Below are 24,365 nucleotides of genomic sequence, written 5' to 3'. Positions count from 1 at the left end.
GTTATAGAAATGATTGTATTATAATAATATATTATTCTTCTATAAGTGTCTTCCAAATGCTTTTAGGGACGTGTGCTCTATTCACATACAGTAAAGGAAATCATTTTTTGACTCCATGCTGACTTTGTAAGTGATCACTAACAAAGAAGCCTCCAGACTCCAGACCTGAATCCCAGAGAACATCTGTGGAGGGAGCTGAAAGGTGGAGTTGCCAGGGAGACCAACTACTCATTTCACACAATCAAATGCAAATCAATCTAAAACTTTGATATGATGTGGTTTTCTTCATTACAATTATAGACCGTTCATTACTTTGTCAGTGGGCAAACTTACAAAAGCAGCAAGGGATCAAATACTTATTTCCTTCACTGGACATTACAAATGAACTTGTCCAACTAGTGGAGAACTTTGGTTGAACACTTATATCAAATAATCCAAGACCCTTTACTTATCAACTGCTATGAATGGCTGTGATTCAACTCAATTATGTCCACTGAGCACTGCTGCACCTCCACATTTCAACTCAAAAAGAAGAAAATCAGCTCTTCAGCTCGACTACCTGGCAATTCTAAAGTGCATCCGCAAGGTTTTTAGAACTTCTTATGAACTAAATGCACACACACTCTATTCTGAATCCATAGCATTTTACATGGAGACCTTCAGCGAAGCATGGAAGCTGGAGTTTGAAGGTTTGAAGAAAACAAATGATGCCAGCCGTAAACAGCATCAAACATAGGGTTTGATGTGATGAAACACAGGAAGTAACAACTACCGCAAAAACTGCTGTACATGTTTCAAACGTACACGGTGTGTCCTTTAAGGGGGTTTCTGAACATATCGTGTCTTTTCTGTCCTCTAGGGTCCTGACTTTTGCGTAGCACACGAGGACTTCTTGCGTCTGGTCCTGCCCTCTCTCGAGGACCGGGACGCCATTCTCCTTATCTACACGCACTCGGGTGAGACAACGTTTGGTGTTTTTCGTCACGTTTTGGACTCCATGTTGCATCGCCATCGCGTTGTCCTGACGCCGTCTCTCTGCAGGCGACGTCAGCGGAGTGGCGGAGCTGGCGCGCACGGTGAGAGGAAAGACGTCCAACCTCCACGCCGTTTATCATCGGGTTGATGGAGACACTGCAGCTGCTGAACAACAAGTAACTGTCTGTCTGTCTGTCTGTCTGTCTGTCTGTCTGTCTGTCTGTCTGTCTGTCTGTCTGTCTGTCTGTCTGTCTGTCTGTCCCCGAATTTAGTAAAGTCTGCTTTTTTTATTTTACAGGATGACATCAACAAGCTGTGTTTATCTTCATTAAAATTCACTTGGCCGTCACCTGCTTCGGGGATCTCACTGCACATGGTACAGCAGCAAAGACACACACACACACACACACACACACACACACACACACACGTATACACACACCGACACACACATTGACTCAGTGACTCATAGGAGCACGATAAATAACAGTTCTGCCTCATTTACTCTTTTTTCTTGTCTCCCACCAGCAGAGCTGTAAAACTAATTTACTCTTTATCGATTTTCAGTTTTTCTTATTTCTCGTGTTCTTAAAATCTTATTTTTAGATGACAGTTATTTTATTTTTTTGCATTGTTGCCTTTGGGTCAAGCTTTCATAAATGTAGAGAAAAATCATTCCCGGGTCCTCTCTCTCTCTCTCTCTCTTTCTGTGTCTCTCTCTCTCTCTCTCTCGCTCTCTCTCTCTCTCTCTCTCTCTCTGTGTTTTTCTCTCTCTCTCTCTCTCTCTGTGTCTCTCTGTCTCTCTCTCTCTCTCTGTGTCTCTCTGTCTCTCTCTCTCTCTGTGTCTCTCTGTCTCTCTCTCTCTCTGTGTCTCTCTCTCTCTCTCTCTCTCTCTGTGTCTCTCTCTCTCTCTCTCTGTGTCTCTCTGTCTCTCTCTCTCTCTCTCTCTCTCTTTCTGTGTCTCTCTCTCTCTCTGTGTCTCTCTGTCTCTCTGTCTCTCTCTCTCTGTCTCTCTCTCTCTCTCTCTCTCTCTCTCTCTCTCTCTCAGCAGTGGGAGCTGTCCACGAAGCTGCTGCTGAACGCCGTGAGCACCGGCGCTCACGTCCTGAAGGGGAAGATCTACCAGAACCACATGGTGGACCTGCAGGTCACCAACAGCAAACTCTACCGCAGAGCCACACGTTTACTGCAGGCATGTAAAAATGCACCTTTAACGTGACATGAACTGGATTTTAACCCGAATACTCCACAAGAAACTGTGATACTGCCTGAGCCGAGCTTTTCAGGTAGTTTGTCATAAAGAAACACATATTTATATTTCTTCGTTTTCTTTGGACAAATATGTTTTTTTCAGCATAACATTATAAAAACATACACTATACATTGAACATAAAGGCACTTTATAATGGAATATCAATTAGCCAGACAATGCAGCAATCCATCGACTCTGCTTGCTTTGTCTATTCATAGGTTTCCATGGAAACAGCTTTATATTGTGCTCACATGGTGTACTTTCATCAATAAATTTAAATAATTCAGGTTTCAGAACTAGAGTTTGACACAGGGGTCCCTCCGCAAGACAAACCAAACGACGTTATGTAATAATGCAGGACGTATTAGATGTCTCCTTCTGCTTCCAGAAGCTGTCCGGTTGTCCGGAGACCCGGTGTGAGGAGGCCCTCCTGAAGGCCGTCTACCGGGTGGACGAGCTGACGGCGGACATCGCGTCCTCCGACGTCAGCGCTCATGCCCGCGCTGCCAGAAGCGGCACCAAGGTGAGGAGGCAGAGCGGCGCATAAAGAGGAGCGTATGGATTGAGGCTCGTTACGTCTTCTCTGTGTGTAGGCGGTCCCTCTGGCTTTGGTCTGTTTGCTGACGGGTCAATCTCTCCGGGAGGCAGGGACTCATTTGGAGCAACAGCCAATCGTGAGGGAGGCCGTGGAGGCGTGCCTGTCATAATCGACATGGCGTGATGTCATCTACCCAAGCAGTCATGTAATCAACCCTCTACTTCTCTATTATAAGACAAAAACGACGCCGTTTGAATTTTGGCACCTGTGGAGGGCCTTAAATGTAACACCGTGTTGTAACACTAGAGGGCAGACTTGACACCTCAACACAAGCATAATAACCTGAAAATGTACTAGTCTTGAAATAAGTAGCTTCACATATGTAGGTACAAGATGTTAGAATATAGTATGTGCAATAAAATCAGGAAAATGTCCGAATAAAAATTCAATCTGATGCACTTTTTCAGTGATTGGCATACTAACCGCACAACTGAATTATGTTAAAATTCAGTTGTGCTGTGTGCTGTAACAGTGTTCTGCAGGTACAGGCTCTACCATGTCGATCCATGTGATGTAAATTAGCCTCAATCCCTCTGGCTCAGCACACACACACACACACACACACACACACACACACACACACACTCACACACTCACAGGTACTGGATTAGACGCCTGTGTATCTTGAGAGCAGTTGAGCAGCTTTGGAAGCCTTTGGAGCGGAGCCAAGCGCAGTGGGGGGGAAAGCGAAGGGAGGTGAAGCGCACATCAAGATCTGGATCAGGGGAGCACATCATCCTGAGTGTTTCGCGCACACCGCCACTCCGGGTTAGGAACACGAGAATCTTCCTTTCCTGTGCATTTATTTATTCACATCGACATGATTACATTCATTTGCTAGAGGTACACAATGTTCACTCTGTGATGTCACAGACTGATAAGCAGCATAGGCACACACACTCACACCCTTGGTGCCACATGCAGGAGGCTGAACTCATTCAGCGGGTTAAAAGTATAGACTTCCATCATTTTTAATGAGCAGATTTGATCCATTCCAGCCAATTTAACAACCTCTGTGATTCTGCAGGAGAGCCACTAACACAGAGAGAGAGAGAGAGAGAGAGAGAGAGAGAGAGAGAGAGAGAGAGAGAGAGAGAGAGAGAGAGAGAGAGAGAGAGAGAGGGGAAACAAAAGACTTCATCGAGATCTCCCCCTCTGTTTCCATCGATCTTCCGCCATGTAACCATGGATACAGTAAGGCATCAGCGTCACGCTGCCGTTCCGCACCGCTGGTCATGCAAACGCACACCTCTTACTTTTAAGTTTAACCTGAAATTCCGAACGCTCGCCTCAGAGATGCTCCGTTTTGTAACTGCAAACCCGGGAATAAAAATCTGACATAAATGAATGAGGTATAGTTGCTGAATTTACATCGCACAATAAAGCTACTAAAATACAGTTTGAGATTTAGAATCAAATCTTTTTTTTTCTGTCAATTTTGGAGTGGAAAGTGATCCAAAAGTAACTTTAAAATATAGATCAAGCACCAGGCTAGCCGCACCCCCCCCCCCCCCCCCCCCTTCCAGTCTTTGTGCTAAGCTAAGCTAACCGTCTCCTTCTTCATACTTAGCACCTACACCCTAGAGTGGTATCGATCCTCTCGGCCTTCCCAAAAAAATGTCAAACTATTCCTTGCAGGTAATCGGGTTACGTCACAGAGCTTTAGCCGATTTAAAACGCCGGGCTTCTTTACAGACAACAGATTTAAGCGGGTAGTTAAGTAACAGCGGGGAGATGACCTCACAAACCCCAGAGAATAAAACAAGATCAAGAAAATAAAAGAATTGAACTGATAGTATCAATACACTGGTTCTGTCAAACACTACAGAAACAGGCAATTAACATCTAACATATCTCCGAGGTACTTGGTAAATTAATGGCTCTATGATTCAATATATCAATACACCTGTGGTCCACTGAGTTCACATAATACACCCATTGGTGTCAAAAATATACCTTATTTATATGCATACAATACAGAAATAGACATATCCCTTCGTACGTACCATTAACTTAAAAAATGTACAAATATATAATTAGATAGGATAAGGTGGTGGTTTCAAGTTTCAAGATTCTACGCCCGATCCGGAGTGATAAAGTGCTTTGAGTGTTCGAGTTTGTGGTTGCAGTTTGTGAACCTACGTAGTTGTACCCGCGTGGTCGCTGACAGAGTGAGGGTTTATGGGAGTCCGAGTCAAAAGTCATCCAGTTCGCTGTCGGTCTCTTTGGGTTTGCGGCACTTGACCCTGCCCGGCGAGCGGCTCCTCCTCTGACCCGTGCCGCCGCCAGCCGATCCGCCGCCAGCCATTCTGGGCACTTCTATGGAGATGACAGGGTGATGGTGAGCGTCTGTGTCGACGTCCTCCAGGGAGCCGGGCTGGGACTCCATAGAGGTCCTGGTGTACTGATGGAGGAGAGCGCCATCCACCCTTTTCTTCACCTCTCCATCCCCTTCCTCCTCAGGCCGGAACCCTTCGGCAGCATCTTCCTCTCCCGTGGCTCTGGCCCCCTCGGGTCCCGGACTGTCGGCGCTGGTGTCGCTCGGACGTTTGCCGTCGGTGTCTGAGTCTTCGGCGTCGGCCTCCTCTCCCTCGGTCGCCGTCACGCCCCGGTCCTGAGGGTCCAACAAGATAACAGTAAACTAAATTGGGTACAACTGGGATGCTCTGTAATTATAGCTACATGTTGGTTACAAAGTGAAGCGTGGACGGATTATGAGACAACAGGCCCCTGGGCACAGACATGCAAAAAACCATAGACTCTTGTGTCTCTTTGTAGTTGTTTTGTATGTTCTTGTTGTCATTTGTGTCTTTTGTGGCTCTTTGAGCACATTTTGTGAGTTTTTTGGTTGTTTAGTGTCTCTGTTTAGTCATGTGTGTCTCTTTCTGGTGGTCTCCGGGCCTGTGGGCCCGGTTGGTAATCCATCCATGAGCAAAAGCAATGGTTGGTATTCAAATTGGTGTCACTCAATCAGTAACACAGTCAATGAAGGATTTTAGGAAACAGATTGCAACGACAGCAGACGTCCATCAGTAGAAGCGCTGTGTTGCTGCCTAACGAAACAGATTTGTTCGGTCCGTCTAATCGGATAGCGAGATTATCTTTTCCCACAGGCTTAGAATTAGCGGTCGGGCTGCAGTAGGTCAGATTCCTCTTTAAGGGTGCGATAGACTTTAACCCGGCGGTCATGTTCAGGCACTCGGCGGTGTTCAAATATAGGTGGTGCTCAAAACTAGAACGTCAGTTCATTCGTGTTCGGGAACGGTCACTTGTGTCATCCGACCGACTTTAAAAATACCTTAAAAGAACACAAAATAATTGTTGCATCCTAAATATTTCAGCCACATAAAAGAAGATAAATAAATGTCATTAAATTATATTAAGCCTTTAGCTTTCTAGATAGATTCTAATTAAAATTTTCATTGGTTTCTGGTTGGATAATAGAATATAAAATGTTTTATATCAATATAAAATATGAATATGATCACAACTGTGTTGTATTATCAATCATTCGTTATCTATCTATACGGCATATATGATAAGCTTAACCTGTCCTTATATCTGCTTAAAACTACATTATGTTAAACGATGTACTAAGTTTATGTGGTGCTTATAAACTTTGTTTGTGCTAAACTACGGCAAGTACATACGGTCAAAGTTGAGCCAGATGGTAATTTGATTCATCCTACCTTTGGTGAGGCTCTTTCCTCCTCTGATGCCTCCCCTCCCTGCTCTTCATCCCCGTCATCTTCATCGTCTGCCGAGGCGCTGACGTTTCCCTCCCCGAGCTCCTCCACAACCGTGGATTCTTCTTTTTTTGCAGCGTTATCATCCTCCGTTTCTCCAGACGCCTCGTCTCCGCTTTCCCTGCCTGTCGTTTCTTCTTCTTCTTCCTCCTTAAATTCAGACACCTCCTCCTCCTCCTCCTCCCCACCCTCGACATTTTCAGTTGTCTCTCCTTCCCCTGCTGCTGCCTCTTTTACCGTCTCCTTGTCACTCTCCTCCTCCTCTTCCCCTGTTCCTGTCTCCCCCTCTTCCTCCCCTGTCTCGTCCTCACCTGTGTTGTCGCTAGTTTCCTCAGCATCTTCTCCTTCTGCTGTTTCCTCCTCTCCCTCTTCATTTCTAGCAGACTGGCACTTGCATTCTGCCTCCTCCTCTTCCTCACCATTTTCGGATGTTTCCTCCTCCTCCCCTGCTTCCTCACCACCTGTTTCTTCCTGCTCCTCATCACCTGCACTGCTTTCCTCCTTTTCAGCTTCTACCTCCTCCTCTTCTCCTGCCTCAACCCCATCTTCTTCTTTCCCCATTTCCTCATCTTCCTCCAGGATCGTCTCCTCTAAAACATGAGCTTTGATATCCTCTTTAGTTTCATCCTCCTCCTCCTCCTCTACCTCCTGCAGTACCTCTAAACTCCTCACCTCCTCATCCGTGACCTCGCTATCACCTCCCCCCGCCGCAGGTTCTGCAGGCACAGCAGCAGGCGTGGGGCTTTTCTTCAGCTGCAGTATCTTAAGGAGGTCAAACTCCTTCATCACTGGTGCATCGGCCGCCAGCGGGTTCTCTCTGAGTGGCCGGGCGTCCATTTTCTTGCGAACACAAGCGTCACAGGGGCAGTACTCGTCGTCGCTCCGCTGGTCGCTGCACTCGCCCGTCGTCTCTCCGTCGCTCAAGGACTCGGCAGTTTTCAATGACTGGTTCTTCATGACCTGAAAAATAAATCAAAAAGTTATCGTTTCGCCTTTTCAAACAGCAGTATCTTGATATTTGTAAAGAGGATTTGGTGGAATTACCTTCAATATCCGACGCCTCTTCTCCGTCATGGTGGACTCCCTGGAGAAGTTCCCTTTTTGCGGCGGCCGGGGCATTCTCCCCCCTCTGCCGGCGCGACTCTGAATCTTCCTCACCTCGCACTCGACGCTGCTCTGGATGCGGCGGCTCACCTCGTCTTTCAGCTCGCCGATCATGGCGTCCAAGACGAGGCTGTCGTCCAGGTCCCAGCGAACTTTGAACTCCGCCATGGCGTTGATGTAGTGCTTCATGAACTGTTTCTCCAGCTTCTTCAGGAGGTGCAGGACCCACACCGGATCGGGGTCTTGGGATTGTCTTTTTGACAAGGGTGCTCGCAGGACGGTCGGGGGCGTGGCCGAGCTGGAGTCATCTCGTTCGTTATCGGTGGGGGATTTGGAGCCGCCGTTAGCAGAGCTCTTGTCCCACGACGAGGGATTCTCGGTGGCTTTTGGGCTGTCTAGACTTGGAGGGTCACTTTGTGCCGGTTCCTCTGCTACGCCTGTCTCCTCTTTGACAACCTTCTCCGCTCCCCCATCCTCGTGTAAAGAGGCCTCTTTTGTTTCGCTTTGCGTCGTTTTACCTCCAGGTTGGTTTCCATTCTCCTTCCCTGATCCCCCAGAGCCACTGCTCATTCCCAACCCGGATGAGGACCTCGGCGGAGACACCTGCTCTGTGCCAACGTCCTTGGCCTGCTCTGTCGCAGTGTTCCTGGGTTCAGTGAGCCAGAGGGACTGAAGGATGACCATGATATCCTCATAGTGCTGGTCCTTCAGTGGGTCAAGGCCAGGGCTCAATGTCGGCTCAATGAGCTGGAGCTGGGCCAAACAGTCCAAGAGACCCCTGGCTGATGTGCTCAGTCTACGCCCATAAACTGGAGACACCTACAGAAGACGGCAGAGAATTGTTATGAATGTTTTCTGTTGTAGAAAAGTGCAAAAATATAACTCAATTAGTCGATAATTGGACAAATTTAGAATTAACTTACCTCTGGCATGCTCTGACATCGACCTAGAGAGGACCTCAGGAGAACTTTCATCACTGCGGCTGAGGAACGCAAGCTCCTGGGCAGAGAGTCACCGCTCAACAACAGGGTTTTGGAGCGAGAAGACGCCTCCACTGGATCACCTGGAGCTGGATCACCTGGAGCTGGATCACCTGGAGCTGGATCTGAACTCTGCTCCTCCTCTGCTGCGTCACATCCGGCTCCCTCCTCTCTCTCTCCTCCCTCCTCGGCCTCCACTTTCTCCTGTTCCTCAGCTCCACCGGGACCCTCCTCCTCCTTTACTTCCTCCTCTGCGAGATTCTCTTCCACCACCTCCTCGTTCGGCTCATCACCAAGCGCCAGCATGCTGCTGTTTGCGGGAATGCTCCGCAGCCAGTCGCTGACAACCTCATTGGGGGAAGCGTTGGGCAGACAGGCAGGCGAAAGCTCCAGCTCCTCCCGATCCGTCTGGTTCCTGCTCCTCTCACACCTTTTAGTCGAGGACTTTGCGCTGGCCTTCGATTGTCGGCTGTGTGGCCGTGCAGCAGCCATGGTTTCCTTCAGAATGTCGGCGGCAGACAGAGAGTGAGACAGGGTGCTCTCACTACGCGTGTCCACTTTGCTGCCTGGTCTGGGGCTGTGGATGGGACAGGGGCTCAAGGATTTGATTTCTTTCTTTTGAGAACTGGACGTTTTGACGCTGCCACTGGATTTGGCCTTGTGATCTTTGACTGAATCCTTTCCTTTGCTCTTCTCTGAGGCTTTTATTGTTGACCCTGATTGAGCGGAGTGGACACTCGCTGCCTTGTTGTCTGCAGTATCCTCTTTCCTGTCGGCCTTACTAGCTGGTCTACTGATGGCCAGATTTTCAGCGTCATTATCTCCGTCACCATTGCTCATCGATGAAACAGACTTCACACTTCCTGTTTCTAGGTAATTTCCTGCTTCGGTTTGAGCTGCTGCTTTGACACCACAGTTACAAGACGACTTGTGGGACCTGCTGCTTTTGGCTGAAAATGCACTGGCTCCTCTTTCTGTAGTTTGCTCTCTACCTTTGTGCTGACTCCCTCCCGGTGTTTCAATAGTCGGGATATCAACTGCTGGCCGATTGTGAGTGGTTTTACCGCTGGACTTTTGAGACACGATGGACCCCGTTCCCTCCCTTTCTTCCTTCGTAGAAGACTGCTCTGTGCTTTTGGGGACATGAGGAGTTGCTGTCTTCACTCTGCTCTTTCTCTCAGTGTTTGTGTGAAAAGAAACACTGGACTTGCCACTGTCCGAGTCAGCTGTGTCTTGGTCTTCTGGCAACCCGAGAGAGACTGACCCTGAGTTTTGAGTCAGCGGTCGCTCGGTGCCTCCTGATTCTCTCCTCGCCCTTTTGGTCGAGGACGACAGGATGCTGGCAGGCGGATCAGAATCCTCCTCATTTTCCAGCTCCTCATTATCTTGCTTTTTCTTCTCCTCCTCTTCATCCTTTGCTGAAGCTGCTCCACAGCTGCATTTGGATTTGCCAGACTTTGCAGAGGTTGTGGAGTGAACCGACAAGGCACTGGGCCCTCTTGTCTCTCCAACACTGGGGCCAGGCAACAGCTGTTGCACCGGGGATGCAGCTTTGGGTGAGCGGGTCCGCGATGGACATGTACTCCTGGGTGAGAGCATTTGGTCCTGAGTTTTACTTCTTGGTGCATTGTCTTCCACAACATTTTCATCTGCTGTTTCAACATCAATCGCGGCTGTTCCGTTGCGATTGGACTTATGGGATGAAGTCGAAGCGTTAGATTTAACTGATGCAGCGCTCTGTGCTCTCTGCGTCTCATTTCCTTCCTCATCAACCCCCTCTGGTGATTTAATGGTGACATTTGGATTTGACAACACCGGTTTTAGATTCTTGCTAGACTTGTGAGAAGTACGGGACCTCACTGATGATTTTGACTTGACAGAGATGACACTGGGCACCCGGCCACTTTCATTTTGCTCCGCTTCTCCATTCGTCTCAGCAGAAGGAATATCGGCTTCATTTGGATTTGGAGATGCTGTGGTCCGGTTCGACATCTGTGACTTGGAGGACTTCGCAGAGGTGTGCGATTTCCCCGAAATGACGCTGGGGGTTCTGTCCTCTGTTTTTGACGCGTCTTTAGTTGGAGAATTTGTGCGGCGAGACTTTGCAGAGGAGGCTGATTTAGCAGATTTTACACTTTCAGATCTCTGCCATTCATCTTCTTCCATCTCATTTTCCCTGGAGCTTGGAGATGCCGCGATTTCATTGTTAGACTTGCATGACGTTGAAGACTTCACTGATCTGCCAGAAACTTGACTCGCTGCCCTTCCTTCTCCGGTTTCAGACCTGGGAGAAAGGGACCTTTCCGGAGCTTTGGTGGACTTATGGGATTTATTGGACTTGGCAGAAAGATTGGATTTGGCTGACATGGCACTCGCCGCTCGCCCTTCTGCCTCAATTCCTTCTTCCTGTCCAGTTGCTTCAGGTTCATCAGCTGGAGATACTACTCTCGCACAGTGACTGCAAGTGGACCTGTGAGATGTGCCGGACTTTGCTGACACATTTGATTTAGCTGATTTAGCGGATAGGACGCTATCAGGTCTTTGCGCCGTGTCAGGCTCAACAGAAAGTGCACTGGGACTTCTTTTGTTAGAGTCATCCTCCTCCACAGCTGTATTGTCAGTTGGGGAGGCAAGTTTAGTTCTTATCGTCACTGAAGCACTGGTCTTTGCCGAAGCACCAGATTTGGCTGACAAGGAGCTCCGCGCTCTCTCCACAGTGTTCTCTCCCTCTGCCTCCTCTCTTGTCTTTATGTCAGCTGTTGCACTGCAGTTGGACTTGTGAGACCTGCTGGACTTGGCGGACATGTTGGACTGAGCCGACACAGCACTCGGGCTTCTCCCCTCCTCTTTTTCTGCTGCTCCACTGCCTTTACAGCCAGACTTGTGTGATCTATTGGACCTGTGGCTTGTGGCTGAGGTGGCACTAGGAGCCCTAACTTCCTCTTTTCCTGCCAACTCCGGATTGGACGTTCTGGACGTTCTGGACACGGCTCTAGGTGCGCTGCTCGTCGGGACGTTTGATGTTGCAGAGCAGCGGCCATTGCTGGTGAGGTTGGTCTTGTTAGATTGCGTTGACACAGCTGAACCTTGGGAGCCATCATCATCGCTGCCATTATTTGTATTCTCTTGGCTGGATAGAGGTGTTGAGGGCTTTGGAGAGGCTCGTTTGGAATGATGGGACTTTTGTGATGCTCTACTGTTAGATTTAGAGTTGACCCCGCTTTTGCACCCACCACAATCGGGACATACACTGGATGGCCTTGACTGCAGAGAAAGTCCTGTGTGACCAGACAAGCCACTGACAACCCTGTTCACTTCTTCACCCTCATCATCTGTAGCCCCCTCTTCCTCTGGGTTTGCGATCGTGGCCTTGCTGGACCTGCAAGAGGCTTTGCTCGCTTCGGACTTGGAGCTCGGAGCTCGATCCATCTCCTCCGCTTCGGCTGCTCCGCAGTGACTGGAAGAGGCCGCGGACACGGCTCTGCTTCCTGTCTCCTCCTCGCCCTTCTTGTGTTCTGTAGCGCGGACAGAACCGGCCGAGACGTTGCTTGTTGGTTTGTCATCCAGGCGAGTCTGGGAGTTTGGGGAGGGAGATGGTTCGTTGCTATGGCAGCACTGTGAGGCGCTGGGTGGCAGGTCATCATCCTGATCCTCTTTCAGCGATTGAAGGACATGTGAGGAGCTACTGATAACAGACGGCTCACGCTCCACCTCTTCCTCCATCATTAGCTCATCCTCTACTGACTTCCTGCTAACTACTTCACTTCGGCTGCAGCATCGGCTCACCCTGCACACCTCGACGTGGGATTCTTCATCCTGCTCCACCTCCACTCTGCGCTCAACCTGCTCCGTCACAAACATCTCCTCCTGCACCAGTTGGCTCTGCTCCGAACCTCCTCCGCGGTTGGAGACCCGGGCTCGACAACGCACCACCCTCCTGGAATTACACGATGAGGAAGAGCTAGAAGAGTGTGTGTGTCGAACCACAGTGTGGGTGCGGCAGGTTGCATGTGGGGGAGGGACAGGAGGCTTTCTGTGGCTGTGTGCTGGGTTTTCCCACAAGTCGTACTGCTGTTCCGGCCTCTGATGGCAGCAGGGACAGCTGTTCCCCTCCAACACGCGTTGTTGAGGTTGGTTGGAATAGTCCACACCTTCAGGGTCGAAGGATGCGGAATCAGGGTCAGAGCAGCTCTCTGATTGGCCCTGCTGCAGGTAATGGGACTGGGCCTGCCTCAGGGGGCAGCATTCATTAGTCAGAGACGGGGATTTTTTAAGTTGCGTAGACCACCGGAGGGTCTCGTCGTTGTGCAGGCGAAAACGCACCCTCATCTCTACTGAGAGGCTGCCGTCTTTATTGACCAGGACCCGCTTTTCAATGTCGTCGTTCGTAATAGCCGGTCTGGCGTGGGAGTATGCGCCGACACCATTGCCATACGACTTGTCTGAAGACAAGGAGAAACGGGTCGAGCGGTTTGAGGAATCCGAACGAGGGTGGATGATGCTTTTTTTGGTTTCCAGACCAAAGTTTACTGAATGAAGAGAGAGAAAAGGGAATATAAATGCACTCTTTTACCTACTTTACATCTCTTATTGAAATTTAAGTTTGTGTTTTGGGTATTTACCCAAACAAACTTACCATTCTTCTTGCTTTCAGGCCCTTCACTGTTATCGCTGGCTCTGGACTGAGCTCCATGAGGTGGCGATCTCGCTCCTTGAGCAGCAGGAGATCGGGCCCCATTACCAGGAGTCCTGGGGCCGAGACCGGGAGACCTGCTGCCCAGACCGGGCAGTTTTTCCTCTGAGCTCTTCCTGATAAAGTTCACCAACACTGGGCTGAAGGCTTCCCGGCCGACACACACCAACACACCAGGGCAAGTCATGAGGCTTTGCACGCTGTCAATCTGGAAACAAATTCACACGGTGTCAGTTTCCACTAAAATTGGTGTAATCTGCAAAACAAAACCCTCTAAATCATGACCATACGTTAAAAAACAATTCGTACCTTGCGTCCCTCAGCAGTGTAGAGCTTGCGGACATGAAACTGCATCACCTCGGACACCTCATCCAGAAAGGCCCTCAGGCTCCTGGTGGACCTCCTGCTGAGCACCACGCTCCTCCTCATGCCTGGCTCGCTGTTCTTCACCAGCAGGATCCGCCGCTGCCTGTGAGAGGAATGGCCGGGCGGCGTCGCCGACGAGGTCTCGAGCCGCTGGGCCCTCCGGCTGTGATGGTACCAGATGCTCGGACGCTTGCCGGCCAGCTCCATGTTGACCGGCTTAGCCTGGCGCCGGTCAGAGCAGAGGTAGCAGCCGCCGTCCTGGAGCTGCTCCAGGTGTTTGATGGCGTGGGTGCCGCGGGGAGTGGTCACGGTCCGCACGCCAAATGGCAGGGGCACCTGTACGTGGACACACACATTTCCGGTACATGTCTGTATCTATCGGTTTGTGTGTCTCAACATCACATTTTTTTATATTTTCAAATGCTTTATTGTTTTTCTCATACTGTCTGTCTGAAACATGCCTGTCTCTTTAAGCCCCCCGCCCGAAAAAAGGCCGGGCTGATGGAAAAATCACTTTCTACAGCATGGGACCTTTAAGGAAGTAAAGGGAAGTTTCTCTTGTCCCACTTACCTTTTGGGAAAGGTCGTCCAGCAGGGCGTCGAAGCACTTGAAGCTGCGCTTGTGGATGGCCATCCTGACGCCCCCGAACTGGCTGTCGCCGCTTTTGTAGAAGGTGATCCGCTTGGCCGGGCTGGCTGTGGTCACATGGGCGGGGGGCCGCGGGGGGAGGGGCGAGGCATGTTTAGACGGGGGCTGGGGGTCCCACATCTCTGCGTGGACCGAATGCATGCTGCGATCTCACGCACACCTGAGGGACACACACACAGAATGCAGAGAAGTGGTTCGAGGCATCTAACGAACTCATTACGACAAAAGTTCTCAATAGATTCATTTCCAGTTGAAGTGTCGCAGTGACTTTTGTTTCGCTGTTCCCACACTTTCTAATCGCACTCACAAGATTGGAGCTAATCAGGGAGTTTGACTAAGGATTCAGGGCAGGAGATCCACTAACAGGACTACCTGGTACGTCAGGGTGTTACATATGTCATTTGGCGACAGCAGAGGAAGTATTTTATACAAAGTCGTCCAAATCAAACGAGTAAGCTGCCAGGTAAACCTATAAGCGTTGTTTTCCTGCAGTATTTCCCCCATTTAACAACCGAAGTGCCGAAAAACTGCCAGATTCCTTTAAGATTCCCCCAAATTCTCATTCTCTCTAATGCATTTGGGACAAAAGACAGATGGATTGGCATCAATTAGAAGTATAGTCGCATGACGTAATGTCAAATGCAGCAACCTGCTCATCTATATACAGTACATGTTAAAGACGGAGCGTCCCTCAGCCTGCTATATTTAGTGGAGCGGCCTAGGACACGTCTGGAAATCCTATTTGGAACGGACGTAAAAGCGTTGTGTCCCGCCTCTCAGCAGCTTGCGTAATGTCCAGTAGGTGCGTTTTATGAGACTCAGAGTGACAGCGCGCTTCCTTTACTCAATAGAGCGATAATGATGTTAATCATGACTGTAAGATGACTTTCAATCATCTATGAAGAAAAAAAAAAAAGGGACCATTATCAGCCGGCTTAGCAAGGCTTTAAAGTCCCATGAGGCTGGACTGCAGGCCAGGTCAACGTGACGCTGTGCTTCTTAATCCCTCCTCAGCTCTGTGTCTAATAACAGCTTCATGCAGAAAACCCCACGAGTCTGAGGCTGCTGTCCTGAACGTAAAGGCCTGTACTCTGCACAGGTTTGAATTATATCTACATACATATAGAAGTCTCAACAGATAGTCTCATTAAACTGCAGTGTTAGTTGCCCAGTTTACTTCTTGTTGACACGTGTTAAAGTGGACGACACAAAACACCCTTGACAGCACATTGATAAGACATTTTAACAAGACACTCGTCCTTTCAGCACAATAGAGACAAGTAACAAAGAACTGCTTTTACTACCATATATCAACCCATTTTTGCCACATTTTGGTGATATATATTTAGTATATATTATTTTACCACTAAGCCATTATCACTATGTCAACTACAGACCCATCTTTGTAACTTTAAAGTCAACTTTTTTTACCACTACTCCCCAATTTAAGACATTTAAATCGCTACGTAAAAACTTAACAACTCCTCCCACTGATTTGACAACTCATGCACTTAACACTTATCTATTAGGTGCACCACTCACGTATTCAGGAAACATGGTCCGAAGAGATGAGAACAAGCTGGAGGGGAATCTGTCCGTGCCGGGTCTGACCGGTCGAGTCCAAACTAACTGTTTGAATGTGTGTGTGTGTCTGTGTGTGTCTGTGTGTGTGTCGGCTATCTGTGACGCTTGAGTCAGTCTCCACGGCTCTCGGGGCAAAATGGCCGTCTAATCAGGTGCACGGAGGAGGGGAGGGAGGAGAAATGAGGAGAGGCTAAGGATAGAACGAAAAGCCTGCTTAAGAGTGTGTGTGTGTGTGTGTGTGTGTGTGTGTGTGTGTGTGTGGGGGGGGGGGGGTTGCTATGGTGAGGCCAAGACAAAGTGACGTTCTTATGCCTGACCTGGAGAGGAGGCACATGCTAATTTGCTGATTTGTTATTCAAATTCATCAGCGAGTGAGACGAGAGGGCGGAAAATGTTGCCGTAGACAAATATGACATATCTGTGTTTGTACAGTCTGTATGTGAGTAAACGTGCAATCAGAGATACTGCTGTCAGCAAATATCACTCCTTCTTTATCTTCTCCTCTGTCCCTCTTTATACGTCTTCCTCATACACACACACACACACACACACACACACACACACACACACACACACACACACACACACACACACACACACACATGGCTGTAGGCGGAGAGGATTGTAATCAACAGACAATCTGTCTGACAAAGTTGTGGCCCGTAAAAACCAAAACAATGAGCTGAAAGATGCTAAAACTCTGATGCTTCTCTTTGGGTTCAACTCTGGGACCCTCTTTCACACACTAGTCACTTGATCCATTGTTAATTTAAAGGACATGACTTGAACTGTGTCTGCAATAATGACCTCTGGTTTTGTCTCTGTAAGTAAATCTGGGCCTTCAAAATAAAACTCGGGGAAAACCTGAAAAAACCCCCACCTTTTCCCTTAAAAGCAACTAACTGTCGGACTATATAACAGGATCATTGTCACGGAAGTCCTTAAAGCTTCAAATTCAATCAGAGCAAAGTCTCCCGCCGTTGCTCGGGGACACCGTGTTTTTAAAATCAAGTTTTTAAAAAACGGCAACGAAAGAGAAAGATTCCCAAAAAACAATCTACAATACACTCCCCGCCCCGTTTACACGATATAAAGCTTGCACAGTTGTGACTCGTTGAACTCTCAACTACAGTTGATGGACCTGTATCTGCTTCACAGCTCTGATGAGAGACAGAGTAGGTGGGCCTCTGAGAATTGTGGGTAGACAGGAAGTCGGGGATGAGTAGGTACAGGAAGACTGATGGTGCTAATGAGGATTCCTTGTGGGTAAATCAAGGAAGACGATGCAAACTAAAGCCCTCTGAGTCGTGTTATTGGTTCCATTAGCAGGACAAAGGAGGAAGAAAACAAGAGGGAGATGATGATGATGATGATGATGATGATGTGTGGCCTACTTTAGGAGGTCCACTCACTCCTCTCTGCACCTCCTCAATCCCTCTCTCATCCAATAAGCAGGTGTGTGTGACTCACCTCATTCTCACAACTGGATCGCACACAAACAAACAGATTTGATGTGTGTATAAAGGCTACATAGCTACACGAATGCACTCTCAACAGCAGATCTGTATCCAATTTCAAAGAGTTTAAAGGTTTAAAAAGGAGTTTGAGGGGAAAATAAAAAGAGCTCATTCTTACCTTTATGGACACATACCGATAGGAATGATGGGAGATCAACGCGCCGATGACACATCCAGAGGAAAACATTCACATGTAAGATGTTTAAAAGTCAGGTGGAGTCGCGAGCAGCACGGGATACAGCCAGAGCGGCAGCAGCGCGTTTCAGTTCTCCCCGCAGATCGTCGATATGAGGCGCACGTTGAGGCATGTGTCAAGTCAGCGGCTTACAGACCGGAAGTACACTGATTTGGACTTTCCAAATAAATGCGTTTGTTTTTAACGGACATTTTATATGCGACAAACAAAATTAATAAATATGTTTTCTAGGTTCCAAATACCTGTTTTATGCAACAAACCCCTTTAGGCATAGATAACTGGGTCTGTCGTGATACTTTCAAGTATTCATTAGAGGAGGGAGTCGGAAGGCTACACAGACTTTATTATAATCCTTTTGGGAGACATTTATCTTGTAGAAAACCATTATTATAAAAGCAGAAATGAAAATGTCCTGAAATTTAGTAGAGATTATGAACCCACACAGAAATGAATTTCCTTAATAAACAAACGAACACACGTTATTTTTGTTTGATTACAAATGTAACTTTCTAATGTAATTAATACGCAATCATTTGTAAAAAAAAAAGAAAGACAAACCAAAATGCAGAGGCTTCTTCAGCTGATTTATTTTGAGAAACGCGACCGGAAGTGGTGTGTTGTTGAAACGGCTATCTTGACGTCATCTCAATCCGTTGTCTTTACATTAGAAAACCAACTGTCCTCCGATTTATTTCTTGAAAAGCCAGAGAAGGAGGAGGAGAAGAAGAACAGGAGGAGGTCACGTGAAAGAGGATTAGCTCGAGCCATCTGTAGCGGCGGACTGATAAACCGTGTTGCGTTCAAGAACAGTTACTGTCTCCAGTGTTCACTGGAGAACACTAACTAAAGAGCGGCGGTGTGTTTGAGGGTAAACCAACCGCTCCTTTTAGCTTTTAGCAGCCTTTTGTCAACTGTCAACCGAACCAGTCGCCATTAAAACTCCAAAACAGGTGTCACCTAAACTCTTTTACCAAACAGCTATGTGTTTATATTATAGTGTTTTATGGGTAACGAGTTACTTAAATTTGATATGATACTTAATAATAACAGTAATATGACAGAAACCTGAAAATTAAGCGTCTTGCAGCAAAGTATCCGAACATTCCATCAGCTGCCTCACGCAGTACGTGAGTGTGACGTAATCACGTAATTGCACGCTCCACCCACGCGCCCGCCGTCTCCAATGGCAACAGGGCGCACTTTCGTCGCGTACCGAGGATGGATTCCCTTACAGAGAGGGAAATAGCGCAGATAGCGAGGCAGCAGGTAGACGGACGTTGAATAAACACCGGGACTATTTTTCATTCGAGAGCTCCATCTAAGCTATCTAGCGTTAAACCATTAAACCACAATAATATGGCCTCATGTAATCTGATGTTTGTCTGAACTACACAACTGTATATGTATGTAATATATATTATATATTTCTGTACATAACATAACTGTATAAGTTGTATGAGATGGATCCCATTCAAGGAAACTGAAGTGTCCATATTCTGTGTTCTTGTGTCGGTGACAGAGAGAGGCCGGCGTGCCGAGGCTCAGCCGCCACTTCTCGTGGCCCGAGTTCTGCGACGAGCGCCGGTGCTTCCACCAGGAGTTCGTTTACGACGCCGCCATGTTCGCCGCGGCCCGTGGCTTCCCATGGCCCGCCGTGATCCGGGTGGCGGCGGTCGCCAAAGGCATCTTCCCACGGCTGGACGGTAAAGGGCAAACGGCGGTGTGCCTCACCTGGAGGTCACGATCAAGGGCCAAGTTCGAGTGAATTCATTAAAACATCATTCAAAGCCGCAAAGCACAATGTTGTGTCTTATTTTGTTGGGGTTTGGTTTTTAATAAAACCTCTTCTGGGCTTCTACCCCTTCAGGTCCCGACGTACCCAGACTATCGTCCCTGCTGAGAGACGCGCTGTCCCAGTGTTTGCCAAACCTCACCCCCGTCCACCGGCACGAGCTCACCCGGTTCCTCGCAGGCGCCTGCGTCGCCCGGCGGAGGCTCTTCCAGGCGGTGGTGGGCGGAGCCGCCAACACATCCGTCGCTCAGCTCCACCTGGAGGTGGAGCTGCCGCCCGCACCGTGTCCCCTAGCGCAGGTAACGAAGCCTTTGTGACGACTGACTACACAGCTACATTTAACACATTGTGATGTATCTGATGTAAACGTGCTCTGCAGGGCACAGATCTACGTGAGTGGGAGCATCAAGATCAGCTCAAGTCGATGTTGCGACAAAAGGAGGAAGTCAAGGGTCACCCTGTGGGAGGTCAGTGTTCCTGAGGGTGAACAGCCGGGACAAAGAGGTACGACCCACAAAAAGAACCAAACAATTGAAAGCTTTATTGGAATATCTTTCACGCCCTGACTAGCAGCGTTGCACCACCGGCCACACGAAGGCTCCACAACCCCGCTGTTCCCCACACAGGTCCTCACGACGCAGAGGAGGTCTGGAGATGCGGTGTGAGCAGCGGACCTCAGCGAGTAAAGCCAGTTGGAGGAAAAACACAAATCTTAAGTCGTTTAATCTCATCATTCTCAGCTCTTTTGGTTGCGAGTCCTCGTGTTGTGGTGGCGCTTCTTGCAATTTCGGATGTACTTCATCGTCCATTAGGGAACCACATCTAATCACCCGTTTGTGGGCTGCTGTGCTGGACATTTAAAAAAACATTCATTGTCAGGTTGATTGTCAACTACAACGAGAACAGACTTGTGATTGGTTGCTGGTTTCATTCAAGTATTTATTTAAAAATAAGTCATTTTGTTTTGACAGAAAAGGCTGCAAAGAATAGCATCATAAATAACAAATTTACAGACCTTAAAGTACAGCTGCGAAACTGAAGATCTCCAAGGAACCGCCAACGCATCCGTTGACTCAACATTCAGAAATATTCAACCCAGAGGACAAAATCATTAGAACGGAAATCAAACAACAGAAATATTAAAAGCACCTACGACAGTTCAAAAGTGAAGTGGCTGTCAGAAAGCCATTCTCAAACTCTTATCTTCATGCCAGGCAACTACGGTCCGAGCACCTTTAAACTATCCCTACAGTACCGCTAGCTGGGGTCGCCAGTTTCTATAGCGCCGGCGCCCCGAGGTAAAGTCTTTCAGCGTTTATGCTTACAGTACGTATTAAGGACCGGCTGGTGATGAAGCTCGTCCTCAAAGCCAGCTGGTTTTCAAGATGGTGGCTTTTAAGGCAAGCAAAGTCATCTGTATGCTCACAGATGCATAAATACATTCACAGAGAGAGGACTCGACTCTCTTTAACAGTTCAGTAACTTGGTGATCATACCCAGCATGCATCAGGTTGGTTTCATATAAAAGCTGGACGGATGGACGAGGAGGTCTGGAATGGTTTTATAACCTTTTCAAGTGTAATAGTGAGGGCTAGACGTCCTCTTAAATAAAGCTTTTCTTTTTTTAAATGACGTTGCAAGAACATAAATAAAAGCTACGCGAGGTTCAGTAGGCTTGTGTGAGCTGGTTCCCCGCTGCGAGGTGAGTCATCATGGTCCGCACCAACTCTGAGAGGTCGTACTTGTGCTTCCAGCCCCAGTCCCGCCGCGCCGCGCCGTCCTCCAACGCCATCGGCCAGCCGTCCGCTGAAAAGACACGGAGACAAGGGGAGAGATTTGTTAAGCTCTGGTAGCAGTCGATGCGGTAAAGTGGAGAAATCTTTAGACCCGGCGGTGTCACCTATGGCCTGCAGGACCGGGTCCACGTTGTAGGAGACCTTGAGGTCGGGCAGGGCTCTCTGTAGCTCCAGGACGAGGTCCTGCGGCGTGAAGCTCGTGGCGTTGATGTTGTAGGTGCGGCTGAGCAGTGACTCGGCGGGAGCCTCCAGGAACTCCAGAGTCGCCCTGAGGCAGTCGTCTGGACGGGAAGGAGGGGAAGACGGATGGAAGGGAGGGGGGAGTAAAAGGTGAGGATGAGCGGAAAGACAAGAGATGAAGGACAGAGAGGTGGATCACGGTATAAATATTTAAAAACAAGTCCGGCATTACCAATGTACATCATAGGAAGCCGTGTGTCACTGCGCAGGTTGCACTCAAAGCAACCCGTCTTCACAGCTGCGTGGAAGATCTGGACCGCGTAGTCTGGATGAAAAAAACAGATCAAGATTAAGACGACAACAACACCAGAGCGCGGTATATCTCTTCTGTTTAATCCGTACAAACTACTGCCAACTACAACGGCTCGCTCCCCCCCCCTCCCTCCACCCCTCCCCTTTCGACCTGCTCACCTGTGGTTCCTCCTCCAGGCTGGGAGTCGGCTGAGATGATGCCCGGATACCTCAGACAGCGGAAATCCAGCCCATACCTGTGGTGGTAGTACTGACAAAGAGGCGTACGCAAAGCTTTAAGAAAAAACAAAACACTCTGTGGTAAAATGCAGGAGGGTGTTTGGGAAGCGGGTGTCCGGCCCGTCGCGTCTCACCTCGCCCATCAGCTCTGCGTGGACCTTGGACACGCCGTAGATGGTGCGCGGCCTCTGCACACACAGCTCGGGCGCGGGGTCCCGGGGCGAGGACGGACCGAAGGCACCGATCGTGCTGGGGACAAACAGACGCAGACCATGTTCGGTTGCTATGTCTAATATGTTATGGAGACCTACGAAGAGAGAGAGGCTGCGCATAAGTGTCTGCGATAGGGCGGCTCTAAACGCTGCTTATCTTCGGTAGTTTCGGAGAGTTTGCTCACGTACCTGTGATGTTGACCTCTTTGGCCAGCGAGACGTTGTTCTCCCCCACAGCGGACAGCACGGCCGAGTAGTGAACCAGCCAGCTGATGTTGTTGTTCACCACGATCTCCCTGAGGTTCTTGTAGTCCAGGATATCTGAGAAGATGAACGGACCTGCGGGGGACACGCGTGCACAAACACTTTTATCCCGAGTTCATTTTTTTTTTAGGTGGCAGAATTCCAGAGTAGGTTGTACTGGAATACACACCATTGTGGTAGACGTGGTTGGGGGGTTTCCTGATGTCAGACAGGATCACGTTGTTCTTTCCAAAGCGTCTCCTGAGGGTGAAACATCAGCATAGGTCACAGGTGACAAAAGGGCAACTGAAGAGGAGACTGCTGGCACTTGGATTTCTTCCTCCGCCCGGAACAATTTGCAGCTGAGCGCAAATACAAAACAACAATACCAACTTTCGACAACAACGAACATTTTGAAACGGGAGCTTATCTGCACACTCCTTACCTCAGCAACTTGGCGAGCCCCACCCCGAGCTGACCAAGCCCTCCTATAACGATAAAAAAAAAAGTAGACTGTGTTTTGATATTAAAGAAGGAAACTTCCTAAAAACAAACAGATGTAGCGACACAGAGAACGACCGACCAGTGATGAGGACTTTTGGGTGATCGTCATCAGCGCAGGACGGGGGATGAGTTCTCCCAAAGTGTCGCGAGGATGAGCTGACGCCGCGCGCTGCCGAGATCAACCTCTGGACGCTGCACCGGGGGCCGCTCCCAGCATGCTTCACTGCGCCCCTCAGCAACTGCATCACCGGCATCGTGCACCTTCGGCAAACAAGACATTTATGGTACATCTGCTACCATGGTGCACAACAGTAAAGTCACATCACTACTACTTAACGCGCTTGTGCTGTCAAGGGCATGAGCGTGTCAATACCCTGATGCACAGAACAGTGTGTGCTTTTCTAAGTCCACGTTGTCATAATATGTACTCAGACTTTGTCATTAAATCTGCACATTATGTGTGATCATGTCCGTTTTGTTCCGCTCTCTCTGACTGGTTCTTTATTTTCTTGTTGCTTCATCTTGGTGTTTTAAGTAGTCTTACCAATTAGTCTAAATGCAGAAGTTTTAAAGGCACATGTTGTGTATATTTGTTAAGTAGGACCAGAGGAAATCCACTACATGTGAATGGAGTCTTGTCTAATCCCAGCACCTATCTAAGATTAGCTTCTCCCAGCCTGCTGCTGACTCGGTCTAAATATAGACTACTTCATATGTATTCCAGACCACCCTTGATCATATGGGGGGGGGGAAGGCAAGTCAGATTAATGTGGCCAAAGCCCAAACAACAACCTTAACCCGTACACTTAAATAATAATATAATAATGCAATCCAGCATATTAGTAGCCCTGCAATTGATATTAAGTTAGTGTATGGTGTTACTGCAATAGTTATTATGGTCTTTCAACTGTGTAACGTCATGTAGTACTGATACACATATATTTAGACTGTTTATGCCGAATTTAAAACTGCAACGTTACCCACGCGTTTATTTACGTCCTGTTTTAAGAGTTAGACGTGTTTTCTTTACGACTTCGACGTGACCTCGCCGCAAACTGCACCTGTGTTGAAACACCAACGTACGCAACTGACGTTAGACACGCATTGGCCGTTAGATAACGGGTAACGTTAGCCTAGCTATCATCTAAGTTAACCGTCTGACGTGAACTTTAGCTGAAGCTCTTATGCTTTACGTGCAACGGTTGCAGAGCGGCACAAATAAAAACGTATAGTGATATCACGTTAATTTCTTACTTTAATGTGACTCGGGAACAATGAAAAGACGAGTCGGGACTCCTTCACCCAGCCAGTGTTTTGTGTTGGGACATGAAAATAGTCGCGTGGCTATGAAGGGAGGTTCGTTGCACTGCGATTGGCTCACAGCTCGAGAGGCTCGGCTCTGAATAGACACAAACTTCCGGTTATAACATTCACAATAAAGTCTGTA

The 24,365-nt window shown here is 48.4% G+C and overlaps 3 protein-coding genes across 4 annotated transcripts in view; 1 reads left to right on the top strand and 2 right to left on the bottom strand.

Annotated features, from left to right (window-relative positions):
• gckr (glucokinase (hexokinase 4) regulator) overlaps positions 1–23,394 on the top strand; it is a 30,383-nt gene extending 6,989 nt beyond the window's left edge. For both annotated transcript variants that reach the window (XM_068719802.1, XM_068719800.1), the window contains 8 exons: positions 860–956; positions 1,042–1,151; positions 1,274–1,351; positions 2,024–2,167; positions 2,616–2,750; positions 19,180–19,363; positions 19,528–19,751; positions 19,832–23,394. In XM_068719802.1, the coding sequence (XP_068575903.1) occupies positions 860–956; positions 1,042–1,151; positions 1,274–1,351; positions 2,024–2,167; positions 2,616–2,750; positions 19,180–19,363; positions 19,528–19,751; positions 19,832–19,933 (1,074 nt within the window). In that variant the 3' untranslated portion in view covers positions 19,934–23,394. The remainder of the gene's footprint in view (positions 1–859; positions 957–1,041; positions 1,152–1,273; positions 1,352–2,023; positions 2,168–2,615; positions 2,751–19,179; positions 19,364–19,527; positions 19,752–19,831) is intronic.
• rp1l1a (rp1 like 1a) lies at positions 4,380–17,641 on the bottom strand. The gene is made up of 10 exons (XM_068719799.1): positions 17,583–17,641; positions 14,286–14,523; positions 13,658–14,050; positions 13,292–13,556; positions 10,886–13,184; positions 8,761–10,837; positions 8,599–8,724; positions 7,616–8,494; positions 6,515–7,531; positions 4,380–5,439 (listed from the first exon to the last, which is right to left on the bottom strand). The coding sequence occupies exons 2-10, from the start codon at positions 14,502–14,504 to the stop codon at positions 5,020–5,022; spliced, it is 7,695 nt and encodes a 2,564-aa protein (XP_068575900.1). The 5' UTR covers positions 14,505–14,523; positions 17,583–17,641; the 3' UTR covers positions 4,380–5,019.
• Positions 21,108–24,251, bottom strand: LOC137879180 (L-threonine 3-dehydrogenase, mitochondrial-like). Its single transcript, XM_068719812.1, has 10 exons — positions 24,173–24,251; positions 22,998–23,179; positions 22,860–22,902; positions 22,605–22,675; positions 22,361–22,510; positions 22,094–22,266; positions 21,900–21,990; positions 21,661–21,753; positions 21,353–21,529; positions 21,108–21,258 (listed from the first exon to the last, which is right to left on the bottom strand). Exons 2-10 carry the CDS (start codon positions 23,170–23,172, stop codon positions 21,119–21,121), a joined length of 1,113 nt encoding a protein of 370 aa, XP_068575913.1. The 5' UTR covers positions 23,173–23,179; positions 24,173–24,251; the 3' UTR covers positions 21,108–21,118.
• Between the last annotated feature and the right edge of the window lie 114 nt (positions 24,252–24,365).

This window comes from Cebidichthys violaceus, unplaced genomic scaffold (genome assembly GCF_023349555.1).
Source record: "Cebidichthys violaceus isolate CVI_PGR_0920_01 unplaced genomic scaffold, fCebVio1.0.p SCAF_24, whole genome shotgun sequence".
NCBI lineage: Eukaryota > Metazoa > Chordata > Actinopteri > Perciformes > Stichaeidae > Cebidichthys > Cebidichthys violaceus.
The sequence above is the reverse complement of the archived record's forward strand: the minus strand, read 5'-3'. Positions and strand labels throughout refer to the sequence as shown.